At 43.8% G+C, this 18,975-nt stretch overlaps 1 protein-coding gene across 1 annotated transcript in view; it reads left to right on the top strand.

The window, feature by feature from the left end:
* Positions 1-13,637, top strand: part of INPP5D (inositol polyphosphate-5-phosphatase, 145kDa) — a gene marked incomplete at its 3' end in the record, with an annotated part of 56,951 nt that extends 43,314 nt beyond the window's left edge. Inside the window, exons 18-29 of the mRNA XM_009877349.1 lie at positions 115-196; positions 1,374-1,463; positions 1,595-1,708; positions 2,813-2,895; positions 3,934-4,021; positions 4,761-4,910; positions 5,675-5,768; positions 6,004-6,111; positions 6,488-6,760; positions 8,292-8,868; positions 11,224-11,250; positions 13,519-13,637. Coding sequence (XP_009875651.1) covers positions 115-196; positions 1,374-1,463; positions 1,595-1,708; positions 2,813-2,895; positions 3,934-4,021; positions 4,761-4,910; positions 5,675-5,768; positions 6,004-6,111; positions 6,488-6,760; positions 8,292-8,868; positions 11,224-11,250; positions 13,519-13,637 — 1,805 coding nt within the window. The remainder of the gene's footprint in view (positions 1-114; positions 197-1,373; positions 1,464-1,594; positions 1,709-2,812; positions 2,896-3,933; positions 4,022-4,760; positions 4,911-5,674; positions 5,769-6,003; positions 6,112-6,487; positions 6,761-8,291; positions 8,869-11,223; positions 11,251-13,518) is intronic.
* Positions 13,638-18,975: the final 5,338 nt, after the last annotated feature.

Below are 18,975 nucleotides of genomic sequence, written 5' to 3'. Positions count from 1 at the left end.
ACACACAAAAAAAATTTGACACAAATATATGGTGCTTGGGCAAGTGAATTTCTTGTTCTTTTGCGAACTGATCCTTTCCCTTCTTCCTGACATCACTTCTCCCTTGGTTTGCAGATGAAGTACAATTTGCCATCCTGGTGTGATCGAGTGCTCTGGAAATCATACCCCATGGTGCACGTTGTGTGTCAGTCCTATGGTGGGTAGATAACAGATTGTAGATAGCAAAGCAATCAGTCTGAAACGGAAATGATTCAGAGCAGAGTCTGTAGGATCTCCCTGCACTGCCAGGCACTCAGCATAGAGGGACCTGATGTTAAACCAAGCAGACGGGAGCCAAAGCTCTCTGCCTGTAACCTTACAAGGCTGGGAGTTAATTCTGTAATTCTTTTATATGCAGAATACCACTCAGACACCCGCAGCTGGCCAGCTTTAAGCCACACTGTAGGATCACTTCACACCAGTTATTTCTTGGCAACAATCACCACTTTTCCTGTGCACTTTCACCAGGAGCTCCTTACTTGATGGTGCCAGCAGGGCAGACCCTGTGTACACAGTCCAGTCTGCAGAGGCTGGAGCTGCAAACATTTCTCTCCTACCAAATCATGCTCCAGAAGGCCTGTGTGGCACCAAGAGCCTGTTCCCTCTCTTGCTGAGAAGTGTCACAAAACTGCAGTGCAGGGATGAGAGGAAGCCTACTTGAAAAAAGACTCAGACAGTAGTTGCTACTATATGTAGGACCAAGCACATGAGTATGATGTTGATGATTTCCTACGGATGGGATTGAGAGGAGGGTTCTAGGGGTCTCTTAGGGTAGAAGGTGGACTGACCTGATTGGAGAGACTATGGTGATGAGGTGTGTGGTCAAACAAGAACCTCTAGAAAGCCTGGCATCTGCTTTTGTGCACTGTCCTGTTCAATGGACTGGGCTTGCTGGAACTCAGCGTGCGTTTACGCCAAGTCAAGACCTTGCTGTTAATCTTAGGCCGTGAGTTGCTCTACAGCACTGAGGTAATGCCACTGTGTTCTTGTGTGATTTCCTGCCATATTAGAGCTTTAATGAGCTGTGCACGTTGCAGAGGCAACCAGGAATCCTGCAAATGTTTTTTGTACTGGGGGAATCTTAACACTGACAATCACTTGCAAAATGATGTGGTAACATTGTGTCCGTTAACCAAATCTTCATGTATTTTGATGAGAGAGCTCCATTCCTATATACTAACATGAGATATGTAGAAACACCTTTGACTAGAGACAGTTACCACAGCGACAGTTACGTTTTCTGGAAAATTACCGAATCATATTTCTATTGCAGCGATCTCACAGGAGCCGGGCAGAACACAGGGCGGTAACTATCCTCCCTTTCTTGTTGGCAGGCTGCACGACTGACATCGTGACAAGTGACCACAGCCCTGTCTTTGCCACCTTTGAAGTGGGAGTCACCTCACAGTTTGTTTCAAAGAATGGTCAGTCGCATACAAAACGCAGTGCTTTGTATATGTTGAAAGAAGCAGCAGATTCTTCGAGAGTCCATTGAAAAAATCCCTCTCTTTTTCTCCTACTGAAAGTGATATTATTTCCCTTTCTTCTTTCCTAGACTCCAAGTACATGGAATCCCAAGGGGAGATCGAGTTCCTGCACTGCTATGCTACCCTGAAGACCAAGTCCCAGACCAAGTTCTACATCGAGTTTCACTCTAGCTGCTTAGAAAGTATGGGTTTACTCATCTTTATTCTGTCAAAGTTTCCTGCTTGTTGGCATTAGTTCCCCTTCCTCCTGCTTTGATCTAAACAAATAGCTGGGTGGATCACTTATTCCAGTACAAAAAAGGGCTGTCCTGGAGATTTGTTGTAGTTTACAAGTCATCCTATCCCATCAGCAATACAATCTCAACCCCACAGCCATTTAGCTGTGATCCATGCTTAGATGTGCTGCCTTCCACCACGTCTTGAATCTTGTTGGGCAACCCAATCATTTCTTTCTTGAAGAGAAACACATGTTGTTCTTGCTTATCATTTAGAAAATCTCTACTTAGCAAACAGGCAATTGATTAAATTCCTGATTGTGCCCGCTGCAAATGATTGGGGGCTTTCAAAGTAAAGCATCTGCATTATGCTAGTAAAAATAAGTTAATTAGCCCAGTTTAAAAAAGAGTAAGTGAAAGGATCAAGTGAAAGGATAGTGATTTGATTCTGTAAATGGGACTGTGTATCCACCAGCGCTGCAGATTTTACTCTCTGTCCCTGTGCTGCAGGGCTGAGTCTCAGCTGTTTATGTAACGCGAGCCTACATGCCCTTGCTGTGGGGTTTTTTTAAGCAATTCCCCATCACAGGACTGCTCCTGTAAGTGGGACAGCATTCCTTCGGTGCTTCACCACATTGTCGCATGTCAGAGCGCTGTGTCAAAGACAGTTCCATAAAAGATTATTTTTTAGCTGTATCAAAATTTGCATAAATTTCTATGGAAACAGTGTATTACGAATCTTAAATTAGAATTTCAAAAGTGTGCTATCTTGAGTGGCGTAGGAAGAGCTGTCATGTTCTTATCCTCCAGCCCATGTATGCGCTGAGCTTTTCGGTGCCAAGTTTAACTGTAAAATAAAACCATTTAACAATGCTCCAGTAAAATCACTTGTAAATTTACTGTGTAAACATTCATCCAAAGCTCAGACTTTAAGCTTCTTAATACTTTTAAAACTTGCGTCCAAGCGGGGAAATAATTGCAGGCCTTTTAGTGATCTATCATCTGAAAAGGATTTGTAGCCAAGTTCTTGCTGCCTCTCTTGTGGTGAACTCCTTTCTCGTTGCTTCGCAGGTTTCGTAAAGAGCCAGGAAGGAGAAAATGAGGATGGGAATGAAGGGGAGCTTGTGGTAAAGTTCGTTGATGCTCTTCCAAAGGTAAACTGGGACTGTGTTTCCATATCCATGTGAAAAAGAAGCCCTCCACTTGCATCCCATAAGCAACATTATGTCTTTTGCTTATGGAAACATTGCTTCCAGGAACATGGTTGTGGTCTTGTTTACACTCAAAAGGGGCTCTAAGAACACAGGATGGGCTTAAGTTAAACAGAGTGTGTTACAAGCAGGAAAGGAGTTTCTTGCCAGTATGTTTTCATCTGTATCAGGAATGTTGCTGGCCTGATTATGTCACTCAGGAGCATGACTTTTTTTCTCATCTTTTTAGTGAGCATAACTATGCTGACAAGTATTTTAAGCAGGCTCATTTTATACTTTTATTTTAGTTTTAGATGGGAATAAAACAGCTGTAGTTTCTTTGTCCTGTGAGACAGAGTTTCTTTTTCTTGGTATTTCTGAGAAAAGTTGACTAAGTATTTATTTACCCATGTTAAAAGGGCCATCAATAGCCAGAAGTGTTCTGCATGTCAATGCCAAAGACACTGTCCTTGAGATCAGAGCTGTTCTCCATTTCTTGGCATGGTGGGAGCTGGAAGAACTATCAGAGTTCTTGGATTTGTAGAAAATATGCATGTCGGTACCCTTCTGAATAGCCCAAAAGAAGAACTACTAACTTTGGAAAGAGTTCCTTACACTGAGAGATTGGGGAAAGACTCTACAATAAGTGATTATTAACACCAGCCAAACAGATTTTTGGCAACAGCCTGTAATCAGAGACCAGATCACCTAAAGCAATTTTCAGTCACTACTGCAGGAAAGAACGGCAGCTCAGTGTGATGAGAGTCCCTGATTTGTAGCTTTCTGTCTGCTATGCTGGGAGCGAAAGCAAAGGGACTCTAAAAGTGCGTAGCCTTCTACCACAGGTCTCCAGACATCATCGAAGAGGCTGATCCTGGGGATGACACGACAGACTCATGGGCCTGTCCAGCTGAGTTTTGCTCATTTGGGACTGAGGCACAGGGAGAACTGTGTTCATGTAGCCCGCCTGTTGTATTGACCCACATTAACTTGTCTTTGCAGCTGACTCCAATTATTTCAGACCCAGAATACCTACTGGATCAACACATCCTGATCAGCATTAAGTCATCAGACAGCGATGAGTCTTACGGTAAGTGCTTAGCTCTAAAGTTCTGCATGAGTCAAAATCTACTTAGATTTTTCCAAACCGCTGAAAGAGTGGGAGAGAACAGAAGTAACTCCTATAGACTGAACATCTATGATGCTCTGACTTCTGATTTAGAACTCAGTGCATAAAAAAATGCCTTGTGGGCAGTATTTTGTGAGGTAATTATGATTAGAAGGATATGAACTGGAAGCAACAAGCTGTGTGAGCTTTGCCAGCCCTAAAAAAGCAGTGGCTTAAAAAGAAAGTACTGCAGGGTAGTTATATCAGGAGTCAGTCTGTTTAAATGGGTTTGTTCAGAACATACAAATCCTTTTCCTCTTGCAGTTACTTGGTGCGTTTCTCCCAGCTACAGAAAAGTCATTGTCAGTGCTGCCAGCTTCCAAATCCAAACCAGCCAGAGACTGCAGAAGGCTCTTTGCTGAAATCCCATTAACTGAAATTGTAGATGGGGGCTCATGTTTTTCATACCAGTAATGAAGCTCAGAATCCAGTAGTCACCTGCGAGTGTCTCCAGTGCCCAAATCCTTCACACATATCTGAAGAACTGAAATGAACGCCCCTGATTTTTCAAGAGACATTACACTCCTTACTGTGATCCAAAGCAGATTCTCTCCAGCAATCTCAGCCTTGTTAGCGTAGTGATAGTAAGACTGACATGAGAAAGAGATTTCGATGCTTTTTTTCTCAGTCCTGGACTCATTGTCGCCTTGTCATCCTCTAGGGGAAGGCTGCATTGCCCTGCGAATAGAAGCAACAGAGTCCTTAGTTCCTATCCATACCGTGCTGACACACCATGGTGAGAAAACAGGGGTCTTCCAAGGTGAAATCAAGTTACAAACATCACAAGGAAAACAGAGAGAGAAACTATATGGTAAGGAACGAGATCATCTCTGCAATGCTCATCCTATAGAATATCCATCTCAAAAGATTTCTGGTAACTGCCAAGGAACTGAAAATTATCCTTGTAGTGCTTTTAGTCCCAAAGAGGCAAGAGCATTTAATGCTGACTGCAAGGAGATGTGAGTATCATTAATTCTCAGGAGTATACCTGTACTCTTTCAGAAAGACACAGCAATTCCATTTGGGGTTTTCCTTTTCATCATTCAAGTAAATTTGACAGACTGAGAGAGCCCCCTGTCTGTCACTGATACTGATTTTGTTGAATGGCAATACCATTATTTCCACTTGTAGTGGCTATATATGAGGAGGTGCTGAAGCTCTCCCTGCTCCAGTCACCAAGGGGAACATCTGCAGAGAGCATGTGAGGCTCTCAAGGAGCCGTTCCTCAGCTAAAAGATCACAAACTTTGCTTATTTTCACCCTGCTACCTGTTCTCTTTCAGCATACAAAAGCAGCCTCCCAACATGTACTCTTACTGTCAATGGTAAATGACCTGACTATGACTGTTTGGGGGATCTATGACCTTTGTATTTCAAGACACACACTTTTTCCTATGTCAACAAAACATAGCATGTGTTAGTGCGCAGCTGAAAATGTAATAGCAACAACTGTTTCACTGTCTTACTGTCACTCTTATAAAGAGAGGTGCCTTAATACAAGCGGTATCACAGAAAACTCAGGGAATCAGACTCTGAAGCTGCTAAAACACTCTTTTGCGCCTCGTCTTTCCTTCAGATTTTGTCAAGATTGAACGTGATGAAATGGCTGGACAGAAACCAAAGAACATCAGCAACTTAGAGCCTGGCAAAGATTGGGATCAGACTAACAGGTAAAGGGCAAGTGGGTAAGTCAGTTACAGATAATTTGTTGTTTTGATAAACACCAAGCCAGGCTTGCTGCGGGAGCAGTATTAATAGGCATGGTGAGCACTGGGAAGCTGCCTTTGTGGCTCCCTAGTCAGGACTGGTCAACACTTCTGTGCCCAAAGCTTCAAAAGCTGAGAATGCATTAGTCAAACTGGGTCCCTGCACCCCAATTAAAAAGGGCCTTTTTATTTCCAGCAGAAAGTCAAAACCTACTCATTTGATGGCCAGAGAGGCAGCAGCCATTGCTCGCTATCGGGGGAGTGCTTCCCCTTCTCCAGACAACCCAGGAAAGGAGGATATGTTACGGTAATCTTGCTCCTTTACCTCTGCCAGCTTGGGGAGGGAAGCTCAACTGCTGGGCCCAGAAACCTGCAAAAGGCTGCAGAAGCTGAGTGCTCTCTGCAGGCTGGAAATGGAAGCACCTGCTGTAGTCAGAGGAACTATTTGGGGCTGGGGGAGGTGGCCTTGGCCCAGATGCTTCCTCTCTGGTGACCCAGGGGAGGGAGATGCTAACAGGACTCCCACTTACCTTCTGATTCTGAAACAGCAGTGACAGAAAAAAAAGAAGTATATATATTAAAAAAAAAAGTAGGTGGGCACTAACTCCTTTGTAGCTGGCAGGGAGACAAAAAAATAAATGTATTTGTGCATGTACCTTTCTAACAATGTTCCTTCTCTTCAGCAGCTCCACTCCCACAGACATCAGCAACCCCAGCTACCTGGGGATGGCTGGTTTCTCTCAGCAACCCTCTGCAACCAGCCAGCTGAAGCAGATACCTTCACCAGACCAGCCACATTCTCTCTGGAGCTACGAGCAGCAGCCCAAAGAGATTATCTCCGTAATGGGACAGAGTCAGTCATCCTCCACATCACTCTCCTTGTCGCCCCTGTCTCCAAAACCATCCCTCCAGCCTACAGTAAACAGAAACATTTGTGGTCGGAGTCAAGAGTACCTGTGAGTCTTTGAGTTTTGCGCTGGGGCTAGTCCCTTCTCTCCTGTCATTTTGCACAGCTGCTATTTCATTATCTGTGTGGAGAGCTCAAGGTGCAGCATATTCTTTCAGTCTTTCATTTCTGGAATTACAAAAAGATGAGTGAAAGTCACAAGTGCAGTCCTTACACATTCAAAGAAAACCACTGTAGTTCCTCAGACTTTTGTGAAAGGAACATCAAAAATATACGTGTAAGATAAATTCTCTGCCAAGAGAAGAGAAGGAGAAGACTACAGAGCTGGCTGTAGTAACACAGAAGAAAGGAGAAGAGCGTAGCATAGATCTTCCCACTGGATGTGAAGGAGAGCTCCTTCACGTGTCATACGTGAAGTACTTTAGCTAAATTTCTAATTGCACCACTGTACAAAGGTCCAGCTTGCTATAGAAGTTAGCATCCTTGTGCTGCATCTATCACAAGCCTTAATGCAGAATTTCCATCCAGTAATTAAAAATATCCCATCCCTCCTCAAATTAGTAAAGTGATGAGGCTACTCTACCCTAGCGCACGTATGCAATTGGTGCCCTCGTTCCAGACCTCTTTTCCACAGTGGCACCTCTTTCTGAGTCTGCGCTCGAGTTCCCTGGGAAAGGCACGTGGCACTCTGGGAGCCAGGACATGCAGGAGTCGGAGCTGCGAGCACTGGCTCCATCTGCTATGTACCTGACAACACTTACCTGCTCTCAGCTCTTTGCTCCTGCATGTGCTGCCTTCCAGAAAATAAGTGGAGGCAAGGAACGTGTGCCACTCAGCCCTATTCCACTCTGTTCAGTGCTACTGGCGTTTTAAGTCTCACGGCAATTCTCCAGATGAAAGCCTTGCCAAGTCAGGTGGAGTCATGCAAACCCACGAACCCTCCCGTGTCCCGTGGTACAACTGTGCTGTCATTCCAGTCCGAGCCTCAATTCCAAGAGCTCAGCTGTGAATGCACAATAATTGTCTCACCCTACAGCATATAGCTGTTACTTACATATTGTGCATTTGGGTGCATTAGGGGGTTTTATCCCTTCCCCAGGAATACCATGTGGCACTGGTAGCAAGACAAGATCGACCTAGTTGTGAAATGCTACAGTGTGATGTGAGCTCTTAAGTTAACTGTCCAGACAGCCATTTCAATCCTTTCTGCCAGATCTGAGGATTCTTATTAATGTTTAAATTCAGATTTGTGCATGTTGCAGAGCCATCAAAGCACTTGGCACATTTTAGCTCAGAAGCTTATCTCCATTTAAAGGGAAGCCAAGTATCACTCTGACAAGACTGTAGTCCAGCAGAGAGCATATCTGCTCTCAGCTGTCATGTTAATAATGATTAAATGAAGTAAAAACAGTACACAGTTCTGGTCTCTCCTCCCCGAGTTTAACTGTTATCCTGCTACCCCTTTGCACAGTAGTTTAATTTTATCATGCTCGTTTCCTATTCGTTTTCTCTTTAAATCAGTCAGTGTCTCTTGCCTGCTCTTTACAAGTCTCCTTTTTGCACTTCTTCGATGACTGTAGGCCACCTGAACTGGGGAAAACCGCAGCAGAGCCTTTGCTTCAGGAGGAGGGACAGCAAAAGCCAGAGATGTTTGAGAACCCACTGTATGGTTCCATGAGCTCTAAGGGCAAGGTGGCATCAAAGAAAGAGCAGGACTACCCCAAGGCCTTGCGAAAAGAACAGCCACCACTGCCCGATCAGAGCTGTCATCTCACAAAGTCACAGGAGCCTGAGAGCAGCAAGACTTCCGGCAAACAACCATCCCCACCGTTCCTGGTGCCCACGCAGCGATTTCGGTCCTACACCTGCTCCGGCCAGTCTGAAGAAAAGAATCCAGGTGGAAAGACTCACAGCAAACCGAAGATGACTACATCATCAGAAAACTCGGCACCGCTCACAAAACTGGTCAAGCCGCTGAGGTCTGAAGGCAGCCCAAGCATCCAGGGACAGCAGAACAAGCCGCCCCTTCCGTCAAAGAGCCGGGCAGTGCTGGACATGCAGAACTCCAAGGGCCGAGACTATCGGGACAGTTCAGAGCTGCCGCATGCCGGGAAGCATCGGACAGAAGAGGGACCGGTTGGCAGGACAACTACACCGGTGTGTTCCTCGTGGGAATAAGTCAGGGTGGAAGTTTTATGAGGCTGTGGTGTCACAGCAAAATACTAGGAGAGTAGTACGGGCTTAATCCCCGTGCCCTCACTCTGTATTCCCTAACCAAGCTCAGAGCATTGTCCCACAAAGCTGCAGGGCTTGCAGAGCAGGGGGTGTGAGGGAGAAGCTTACAGCAATGTTGCTGCAGAAGCCGTCACGTTGTGAAACCACGGCCTTAGTTTTGCACGGCTTTAAATTCTTCTGCGATGTTTAAGCTTGATGGCCAGAAGAGGAATGCAGATAGTCAGCTACTTCATTATTGGTGCACACTGTGTTGTTTCTGAGAATGTTCAAACTTGGCCTGACAGCACAAATCTACAATATTGGCTAATTGATTTGCTTTGCTGTAATTAATAAACAGATGATTAGAAGTAGTTATCTATGGGAAACACCAGCTTACAACAGTGTCATCCAAAAACATTACTGAACTCTCTGCAGAAATAATCACACGTCTCCTTTTCTGGGCTAGTGGTCTTTTGGTTGGTTGGGGTTTGGGTTTTGGGGGTTGTTTTGTTTTGTTTTTTTCCCAGAGCGTCAAGAGCTGGAGGAGAATGAGTACGAGAGGTCTTAGTAAATGAGTTTGAGAAAAAAAGAGAGCCCACTTGAGCAAGCTGTATGGGGTTTTTTTATTTCCTCCTTCATCAAAACTTATAGAATTGACAATAGACAAGCTTATGTCTTCTCTTGTCTCTACAGTGAAAATGACACGGCAGATGGCACCCTAGGAAGAATCCTGATGGGACGAAAGATGGAGATTACTGCTTTGTTCACACTGATGTCATCTGGTCCGGTTCTAAAAAGACTGGGGTTTTTATTTTTGAGGGTGTATCCCTCTCTATGGTTATGAAAATGTTCTAGCTGAGAAGTTTCTCCTATGTTGCTCAGACCAAGAGGAGCCAGGACCACAATACCAAACGCAAGTTAGCCTTTCGTAGTGTCACTTTGGTACTTGTATTAGGAGGCTGGTGGTTAAGTACATGCATTAGTAAATGTTTTGAAGAAGAAGAAGGTACGGTGCAAGGACTAGGAGATGGAAGGGGTGTATGTAAAGAACCCCCTTTCTACAAAAGCAAAATGTTTATTTTGTGTTACAGAATTCCTTTTAAAGAGCGATATGTAAAGGAAAAGCATGTTGAAAGCGGTACAGCTCCGTAAGTATGTCCTGTCCTTGGAGCAACGAGTTAGGGGAGGGTGGGAAAAGACTTTGAATGGCAGATACAGATGAACGTCACAGAGTGTCAATGGAGCCACCTTTGCCCCTGGCATGAGCTCCCGGGCTGCATCATGTGTTATTCATGCAGAGGGTGAGGGCTGGCCCTTGGCACTGTAGCTCTTTTTTGGTGGTTTTTTTTTTTTCCTAACAGGTAGTGCTTTTGTACCCCTAACAAACAAAGGGAAATTATCAGAACTACACACAGAAATGGGAGAACAGGGAGGGTCCGTAGGCAGCCCTGGAGTACAGCTGCCTGAAGGGACGGGCAGCAGTCGTTCCAGCCTGTCTTGCAGCCAGCGCTCTACTTTTGAAGGACACTGGCGGGCTGGTTTTGTAGCATTCCTAATAGATTAATGCTGACCTTACTGTACACTTTTGTTCATTGACTGAGAATGAATAATGTTAACATACTTGTAATTTCTGTTATATTCACGTGAAATATTAATGCCATGGTTACAATTAGGCTATGCCTGTTTGTGACTTAATCGTTGCTACCGTTTCCATGTTGATTACTTAAAAATAATAAAATAGTCACCTTTCCAATCATTCTTTACCGAAAATTCAGAACTGCTTGCCACGTGATTCAGCTTTAGTTGGGCGTTACACCATGTCCCTGCCCAGAAGAAACACCAAAGTCACCAAAGGAGTGCAGGGAAGATGCCACAACGCCGCTGTGCTACCGCCACTGAGGATGCATTTGTCTGTGTGCACAGGCCCTTTGGGGACACAGCTGGTTTAAAAATTCTAGCCCCTGTTAGCAGGTACGGTTACTAACTGTGTGAGTACAGAAAATGCACAGTATTTCTGCTGGAGCAGAAGAGGCCAAGCGTAGGCTTGTGAGAATGCATAGAAGAGGACAATCTCTACGGTAGAAATCTTTTAAGAACAGAGGGGTTCTCTGCCGTGCAGGTTGGGGTTTCAAGGCATCGTTGCTGAAACACCTGGCGCTCTGACCCGCAAGTCAGCAAGACAGGCCATGAGCTTACACTCCTCTTGCTTTATTCAACAGAGTCCTCTCTGTGTACTCCCCATAGTTCAAAGCTTCACATTTCTCTGGCCCTGGGGACCATCTCACTTTTCTGTTTCAGGTTCCTGAGGAGCTTGTATGGCAGCAGGTGAGTTTTCTGTCCAGTATGGAGAGTTAGATCAGTTCCTACCAATTCTGTGGTGTGCTCTTGTATGTTCAGAGACAGAAATGTCACAGGCTTCCTGCAAAGCATTTTAATTTCTCAATAATGAAACACGCTCAGATTTTCTGTGATTCTAGTGTTTATCCTCTGACTTCCCAAGTTGTAGAAAAGAAAGTATATTCCCCAAAGTTTGCAGAATAAATTTTGATATAAAGCAAGTATAGCTTCTTGCAAAAAAATATCCTCCGAATTAGGAATACTGCTTAAATTTAGCCCAGATTTAGAGATGAACAGAACTCAAGAACGCTGGACTAACAAAGGCATAAGATAACATCCAGGTACTTGATTTGGCCTGTCCTTTAGAAAGGCATGTTGCTGGGCGAGAAGAGAAGCTTTACAGAAGAAAAAAAAAATTACATTACTATTCCCATGCTAAACATGCATTACTTACCCAGCTCTTGAGCTGGATGTGAATTATCACTGGCAGCTCCAAAGAGAGCCCAAGTTGTTCCCTATGACAGGAATGATGGCAAATGTCACCACACTTTTTGCAGGTGGAAAATGTTCCAAAGAAGGCTCTGTAAAGAGCTTTCTGAGGGCCCTGCAAAGGAAAGAGTTCTCTGGTGAGCAGATTAGACATGGTAGAGATGAGCTGGTACAAAAAAGCAGTGGGACCCCACACAATACTTGCCTTTATAGTAAGGCCAGCTGTGCCTTGAGATGGCGGAGCTGATAACACCAGCTGCAGCACTTACCAGATGTGAATATTAAAAACTGAATCTAACAAATAAGTCTTCTGCATATGTTCGTTTTGTTCCATTTTTCCCTTCTGTCGTAAAGCCTTTAGGATGATCTCTACTGTGTCCTCAACCAGATGAAACCAGGCCCGAACACAAACTGCTTCTTTCTCACATGTCCCTGGGGCCACGACCTTCTCCTGCCAAACCAGGAACATTTTTTGCACTCTCTGTTGCTTCCCAATTAAGTTAGAACAGGCAGTACAAGTAGAAGACATGAAGCAAAGTGTATGAATTGTCCAAAAATTGACTGATCTCCCCCAGATGTACATATCCGCAGCTTTTTGGCGGCCTTTATTTTTGCTTCTTATAATAGCTGCAGTCTTAGTGTAAGTATTTCCATGGAGACTCTGCTGTCAAAAATGCTTTAAGTTCCCAGTTACAGGATGTAATGTTGTAGAACACAGTAATTTCTTAAAACCCTGTTTCCTGCCTACACCTGATGCATCTAACACAAGCTTACTTGTCCTCTAAACTGTAAAACTATCACAGCGTGCTTTCAAAGCTTTTTTATAAAATGTTGTAGTGGGCTATGTATTTCCTTCCTGGTAGGGTCTTACAGAAAATGGCTCAAGGAGGAGGGAAGACAGAAAAAAAATAAATTTGTCATTCTAAAATAGCAAGGGGATAATTCTGATGTTGTTAGAAATTATGCTGCTTAGACCTCTGGTCTGCTGGGCCAAGCATTCTTTCTATGCAGCTTAAACAAAATCATTTAGTCACTATCCACCCATCTGGTTTTAAAATGGAAGTGTTTCTGAAATCGTGACCACGTTTTTCTGTTGTCCTTGTGATAGCACAATTAAACTAGTCCATGTTATGATTGAAGGGACGCAGTGTCCAAAAATTAATTCCCCCGCGACGAAGCTGGTAATTCTTAGCAAATTTTCAAGGCTCAGATATTTGTGTACGATAGAACTGTGGGTGTCAGGACTAGCTAATGGACCAAGGTGCCCCAGGGCAACTCCCAGAGGTCTCCTAACCAATGGCCCCAGGTGGCAACAGATTGGTTGGAAATGCACAATATCCAAATACTTATTTTTTATTTCCCTAATCTCTATCTGAGAGAAATCTACACTTTCACGTCTTGGACATTTGCTACAGAGGCTCCATCCTTACCCTTATTTGTTGTATCCCTTGATGACAAGAACCGAGAGATGCCACAGGCAGGCTGTGCTTTAGCAAGGTTTAGGTGATGGCGAAGGCTTCTCTTGATCTCCAGTAACAGTCAACAGTTTGGTGCTCTGTGTGAGCGGCATCTGCATGATGCTCACTTTACTGAGGCTGATGTATTTCACAAAAGATTCCACGACTGAGACTTTGAGCATCCTGGTCTTGTTGAGAAGTGTCCCTGGCCACGGCAGGGAGGTTGGATTAAGTGATCTCTAATGTCCCTTCCAACCTAAGCCATTCTGTGTTATGATATCATATGACTTTCCCTATTTTCTGCGCACAGCCGAAGCAAGAGCCGAGTACAGCTGGAGCTGTGTCTCCCGTCGCTGCTCACCTGGGCCACCCAGGAGGTGCCGCAGTCACCGGCACGCTCCTGCAGGCGCCTGTGGAGGGGCTCGTTATGTAAGTGCTGCAGAATCCAAATCGGCATTTCAACGTGCCAGATTTCCCTAGCGTCGAAAAGGTGTTAGCTCGAGAGGTACAAGATGTTCTTTCTATATATACATAAGCAAACATCAGGTTTATATTCACATGAATATGAAAAAGATCTCTTTTCTAATTCCACAGCGTGCGCATGATGTTGTTTCAAACGTGGCTCTTAGTAACAAGTATTTTAGGACTGCATTTGTGTTAAAACTCCTGAAGTCGCTCAGAAATTCTTTGACAGTTGAATCCCAGGTTGACAGAAGAGATTTCTTTTCACCTACTGTACATGCCTATACTTTTTCTGAGATAAAGCATTATCTCATTATGCATCACCAGATTTCCCTGAACTGATGTTCTCAGTTCATTACCATTATCCTGTTTTATTAATTTTATGTACAGATCATCTTTGGGGGATGGACTAGACGATCTCCAGAGGCCTGTCCAGCCTCAACTATTCCACGCTTCTGTGATTTATATTTAAATGAATCCATTCTGTCCAGGGATGGTAATCTGCTACACATTACAGTTATTATTAACACTTCCTGCATTTTTTCCAAGGTCTGAACTAGATTACCTAAAAAATAAATTAATCTCTCGTATCATAAAGCATTAGATTGTATAATAAATAATAGAGATAATGATGGCGCACAACAGGCTAGTGGATGTCATGCTCGGGAAGGAAGGAATGAATGGGAATGCAGGAAGGATGGGGTTTGGCAACAAGCAGAAAGGCTGCAGAAAAGCAAAGACTTTTTGAATGAGAGAGAATCCAGCAGAAGGGAGATGACTAAAAGCCATCTCCAATCAACACAGGTGGACCCAGAGAAGGCAGGGAGGGAGGGAGGGAAGAAAGGAAAGAAAGGAAGAAAGGAAAGAAAGGAAGGAAAGAAAGGAAAGGAAAGGAAAGAAAAAAAAGAAAAGAAAAGAAAAGAAAAGAAAAGAAAAGAAAAGAAAAGAAAAGAAAAGAAAAGAAAAGAAAAGAAAAGAAAAGAAAAGAAAAGAAAAGAAAAGAAAAGAAAAGAAAAGAAAAGAAAAGAAAAGAAGGAAAGCAAAGAAATGTTGCCTGATCTAGTTGAGAGGCATCCCTGCCCATGACAGGGAGGTTGGATTAAATGATCTCTAAGGTCCCTTCCAGCCTCGGCCATTCTATGAAATCGGAAAAGAAACAAGAGACCTTTGCAATAGAAAGAGGAAGAGTTAGAGGGTAAATTCTGTTCTGCTCTATACTTTACAGCAATTCGCATCTTCACAATTATAGCTTGTAAGCACAAAGAAAACAACCAGATGTGGGAAATGTTCCCTCTTTTCAAATGTAAACTTGAAGATCCAAAACAAAGACTAATTTGAAAACAGAGCTTTGAATTTAATTTAGCCCTTGGGAAGGACACTGGTGATCAGCGTCTTCCCAGAAAATTAATATTTCAAGTTCTGAGTCAGAAAGAAGCAAAGGCAGTGACTGAATCCAAGCGCCAAGCTTCAGTCTGACCTTGCAGTGGGTCTGAAGGGAAATGTCGAGTCAGAAACTCTCCCACTCACCTTTGAGCAAGGATCATCATTTAAACGTCAATCACAACATGGTCATCTCAGCACAGAATTAGGCTGGAAGGGACTCTGAAGGGAGCCAGGCGATCTACTCCCCAGCCCAGCAAAGGGTAAACTATAGAAATCTTCACAGAGGAACGGTTTTAACTGGACTTATCTAACTCCAGTGTGGGAGTTTCTCATCTTCCTCAGCCAGAGCTTTACGAGCCGTACCAGCCCTTCGGCATCTCCAGTGGGCATCTTTCTGGTGGACTTTAAGCCCTTTTAGTTTAGTCCTGTCCCCCATGAACAAGTAGATCAGGTTATTGGCTTAATTTTCTGACACACTGTATTTACATACTGCTCTCATGCTTCCCATCAGCCTCTTTAAACAATCCCAAATGCCCAAATCTTTCCTCTGGGTCAATTCTTCTATATATTTTGGTCATTCCTGCTAGGCTACTTTGACACTCTTGATTTTTCCTGAAATACGCTGGCTAAAGTTGGACACGTCTCCACCAGAAGCCTTGCTCCCACTGACTAAGGGGAAGGATCATGTCATGTCTCTTGCTAACAACAGCCCTGTTTATCTCTGAGATGAGGTTTTCCCTTTTTGTGATCAGCTGGTGAACGAGCTCAGACCCAGACCTTTCCACATTTGCATGCTCGGTTCCTCCTCCCTGAGGCAGCACTTTGCGTTTATACTGCTGAACGGCATCCTGTTTGTCAAGAGAATTTAGAACTGGAAACCTGCTCTCTCTGAGCAAAATCCTTTATAAATATGGGCGGTAGCGTAAAGCTTTTGTCTTGAGCGGCACTTTCTGGCTGACTTAGGGCAGCATTGGACTGTATTTAGATATTGCTTCTTCTCCATCTCCCCATTCATTTGTAAGGAAGGAATTAAATACAAACTGCTGTAACCTGGGGGTAAGATGATAACTCCAGAAGGACTCTGTGCCCCACGTGGTGGAGGGTTTAACCCCACAGCTAGGACACACATTGTACCAGCTTGTCTACCCGGAAAGCCCCACACAGGCATGTTGGGGCGCAGAATGAAGTTGTCCCGGCACTTTTTCTTTCTCTCCAAGAGGCCATGACTAGCGCAGTGCACGTTTGACTCTTCTGCCTGGCTCCGCTGTGAACCTCTCCAAAAGCTACTTAATGTCTGGCCGGGTAAAGAACTGGCCCCTGTGGCAGGTAGATCAATAAAATATTTTTATATTAGCCTTTTTGGTGTCTCTACACAATCTGGGGCAATTATCTCTTCCTTCACTGCTGCTAACACCTGAAAACTGCCTTCCTGCATTTCCCTCTACTTGCTTCTGCTGCAGAGGGTTTGTTTTTTCTTCCCTTGCCTTTTTTTTTCCTGGATGCACAACTACCAAACCCACAGCAATCTTTCTATGGGACGCAAAGTTTCCAGCTCTATGGATGCAGAGTACAACGTGCTCTTATTGAAGGTACAGATTTTGCTTTTTCACTGTGGCGTGAGGTTTTTTGCCTTTTCACCGTGGTGTGAGCCTGAATTAGGCTGTTGAACAAACTGGCAGATTTTAATGACAGTGGCAGCAGAATGGAGAAAGAAGCCCCTTTCAGTCTGAACAAGCTATTTCATCGCGTGTTCTCGTAACTCTTGTTGATACAAAAGGAGAGATGACAGATGACACGGAGCAGGCACATGCTATTGGAAAGATATGACAGAAGCTTAAGCTGAATTTGAGAAGAAAGAGTGAAAAAAGGACTGTAAAAAAAAATCAGGATATCCTGCCCACTGCGGAAATTGCAGATTACAGGAAGGTGGACATCTTTAACACAGTGTGATTTTTATAAGATTCAAACATATACAGATGACAATTAATTGAAATCTTTCCCTTGGAACAGTCTAGTAGCAAACAGCAAAATATACAGTGTTTCCAGTAATTTATCTAATGTTTGGGGACACACTTTTCTGCTTTTTTTTTGTGCCGTTTCTGCTACACCCATTCTTTTTCCTGCCTCACTGAAAGAAACAGTGAACAATTATTTCCTCTCGCAGTTTTATTGAGAAAAGCTTACTCTCAAAGATGAAAGTGGCTGAAAGAAAGCAGGCGGTTGGCAGTTCAAAGGCAGTGAGAGACTTTAGGGCTTATTATGTATAAACTCCAAGGTAAAAGCCTCAGGAGAGGAGTAACTGAAGTCTGATCCCATGTTTCTGCATTTTTTTCTTCTCCCTTTTTCTCATGCTTTGTGTTTGGTTTCCATTTTCTCTGCAGAGGATTAAGATGTAGAGAAGAAGATCTGAAAGGATGAATTTCTCTCAGAGCAGTAACTATATCTCTAGAATTAGGACATATGCTTACAGTTACAAGTAATTTTATGTTTTTAAATATGTAATTTGATTTTATGATACATATGTAGAAAAAACTAGGCTCTGTGCTTACACTTGGCCAAATCAGTTTTGTAGAGAACATGCATAACCTTGTGTATGGTGTAATTGATAAGACTTGATAAGAGCTGTGCATGAACTACTATTAACTCAGCCAACAGTGCTCTCTCCTCCAGCGAAATAATCCTAGTGAATCATCTATTTTATTCTGTTACTGTTTAACAATTGCATCTTCATTCACTCAAAAGAAAAACAAAACCATTTAGGCAGTCCAAGACAACAAACTTTATGGATTCTGCCTAGTTTCAAATTAAATTACAATAACACGGTTACCTAACACATTACTTAAGCAGTTACAAGTAAAGCAACGAAGCAAGTCATTAGAGATTTTTACATTTGCCAGAGAATGCATGGTTTCTTTGTGACACTTGTGACACTGCTAGTGCAGTGAAGGCTGCCCTTGTAGTTTACGCTGTGTTTGAAATAATTTTTTCAGAAAACTACACTTCTTTTCACCACCACCCTCCCTGAACAGCTGCGTAACTCAGTAGAGCCTCGTAACTGATGCTGTGTGTGCCCTGCTGGAACTGGAGGTTGTCTTGGGGTGGAGGTTCGGGGGAAAGGCGACCAAACCCACCCAACAGACAAGTGTTGCAGGTCTCTACATTTTTGGCAATGCAGCACCTCACCCTTCTGCTAGCTGTGGAGCTTCTACTAACTAGTTCATGTTTGTTCCCAGCAATTCCACTTTAAAAATGAAAGGCAAAAGCATGAACATTTGACTCGTGGCAGTTAAGCCAGCACGTGCCCTCGGTGCCACACATGAACCAGTCAGTTCACCAAAGCCTCATCAAAGTGTCACGTACTTCTTGGCTCTGCTAGGTGACACAGGAGCAAAAGCCTTTGTAATTCTTTTAGGGGAACTATTTATGTGTATTATGAGTCATACTTTGTGAAACAGTGTCCTTTCATCCCCCTTCTAAAAATTGGAAGTATCAGGAGAGGCTAGCAAACCTGTGGCACCTCCATGACCACATCGTTGGAAGAGAATCAAAAAACCACAGAATGCTAGGGGTTGGAAGGAACTTCTAGAGATCACCCAGTCCAACCCCCCTGCCAGAGCAGGATCCCCCAGGGCAGACACACAGGAACACGTCCAGGTGGGGTTTGAAAATCGAGACTCCGCACCGTCTCTGGGCAGCCTGTGCCAGGGCTCTGGCACCTTCAGAGTAATTTTACTCATGTTGAGGTGGAACTTCCTATGTTCTATCTTAAACCCATTATTTCTTGTTCTATTGCTGGACACCACTGAGAAGAGATTGTCCCCTTCCTCTTGACCCCCACCCCTCAGATATTTCTCTACATTAACAGGGTCCCCTCTCAGCCGCCTCCTTTCAAGGCGGAACAGCCCCAGGTCTCTCAGTCTCT

The sequence above is a fragment of the Apaloderma vittatum genome, unplaced genomic scaffold (assembly GCF_000703405.1).
Source record: "Apaloderma vittatum isolate BGI_N311 unplaced genomic scaffold, ASM70340v1 scaffold3979, whole genome shotgun sequence".
Lineage (NCBI taxonomy): Eukaryota > Metazoa > Chordata > Aves > Trogoniformes > Trogonidae > Apaloderma > Apaloderma vittatum.
This window is presented reverse-complemented; position numbering and strand designations above follow the sequence as displayed.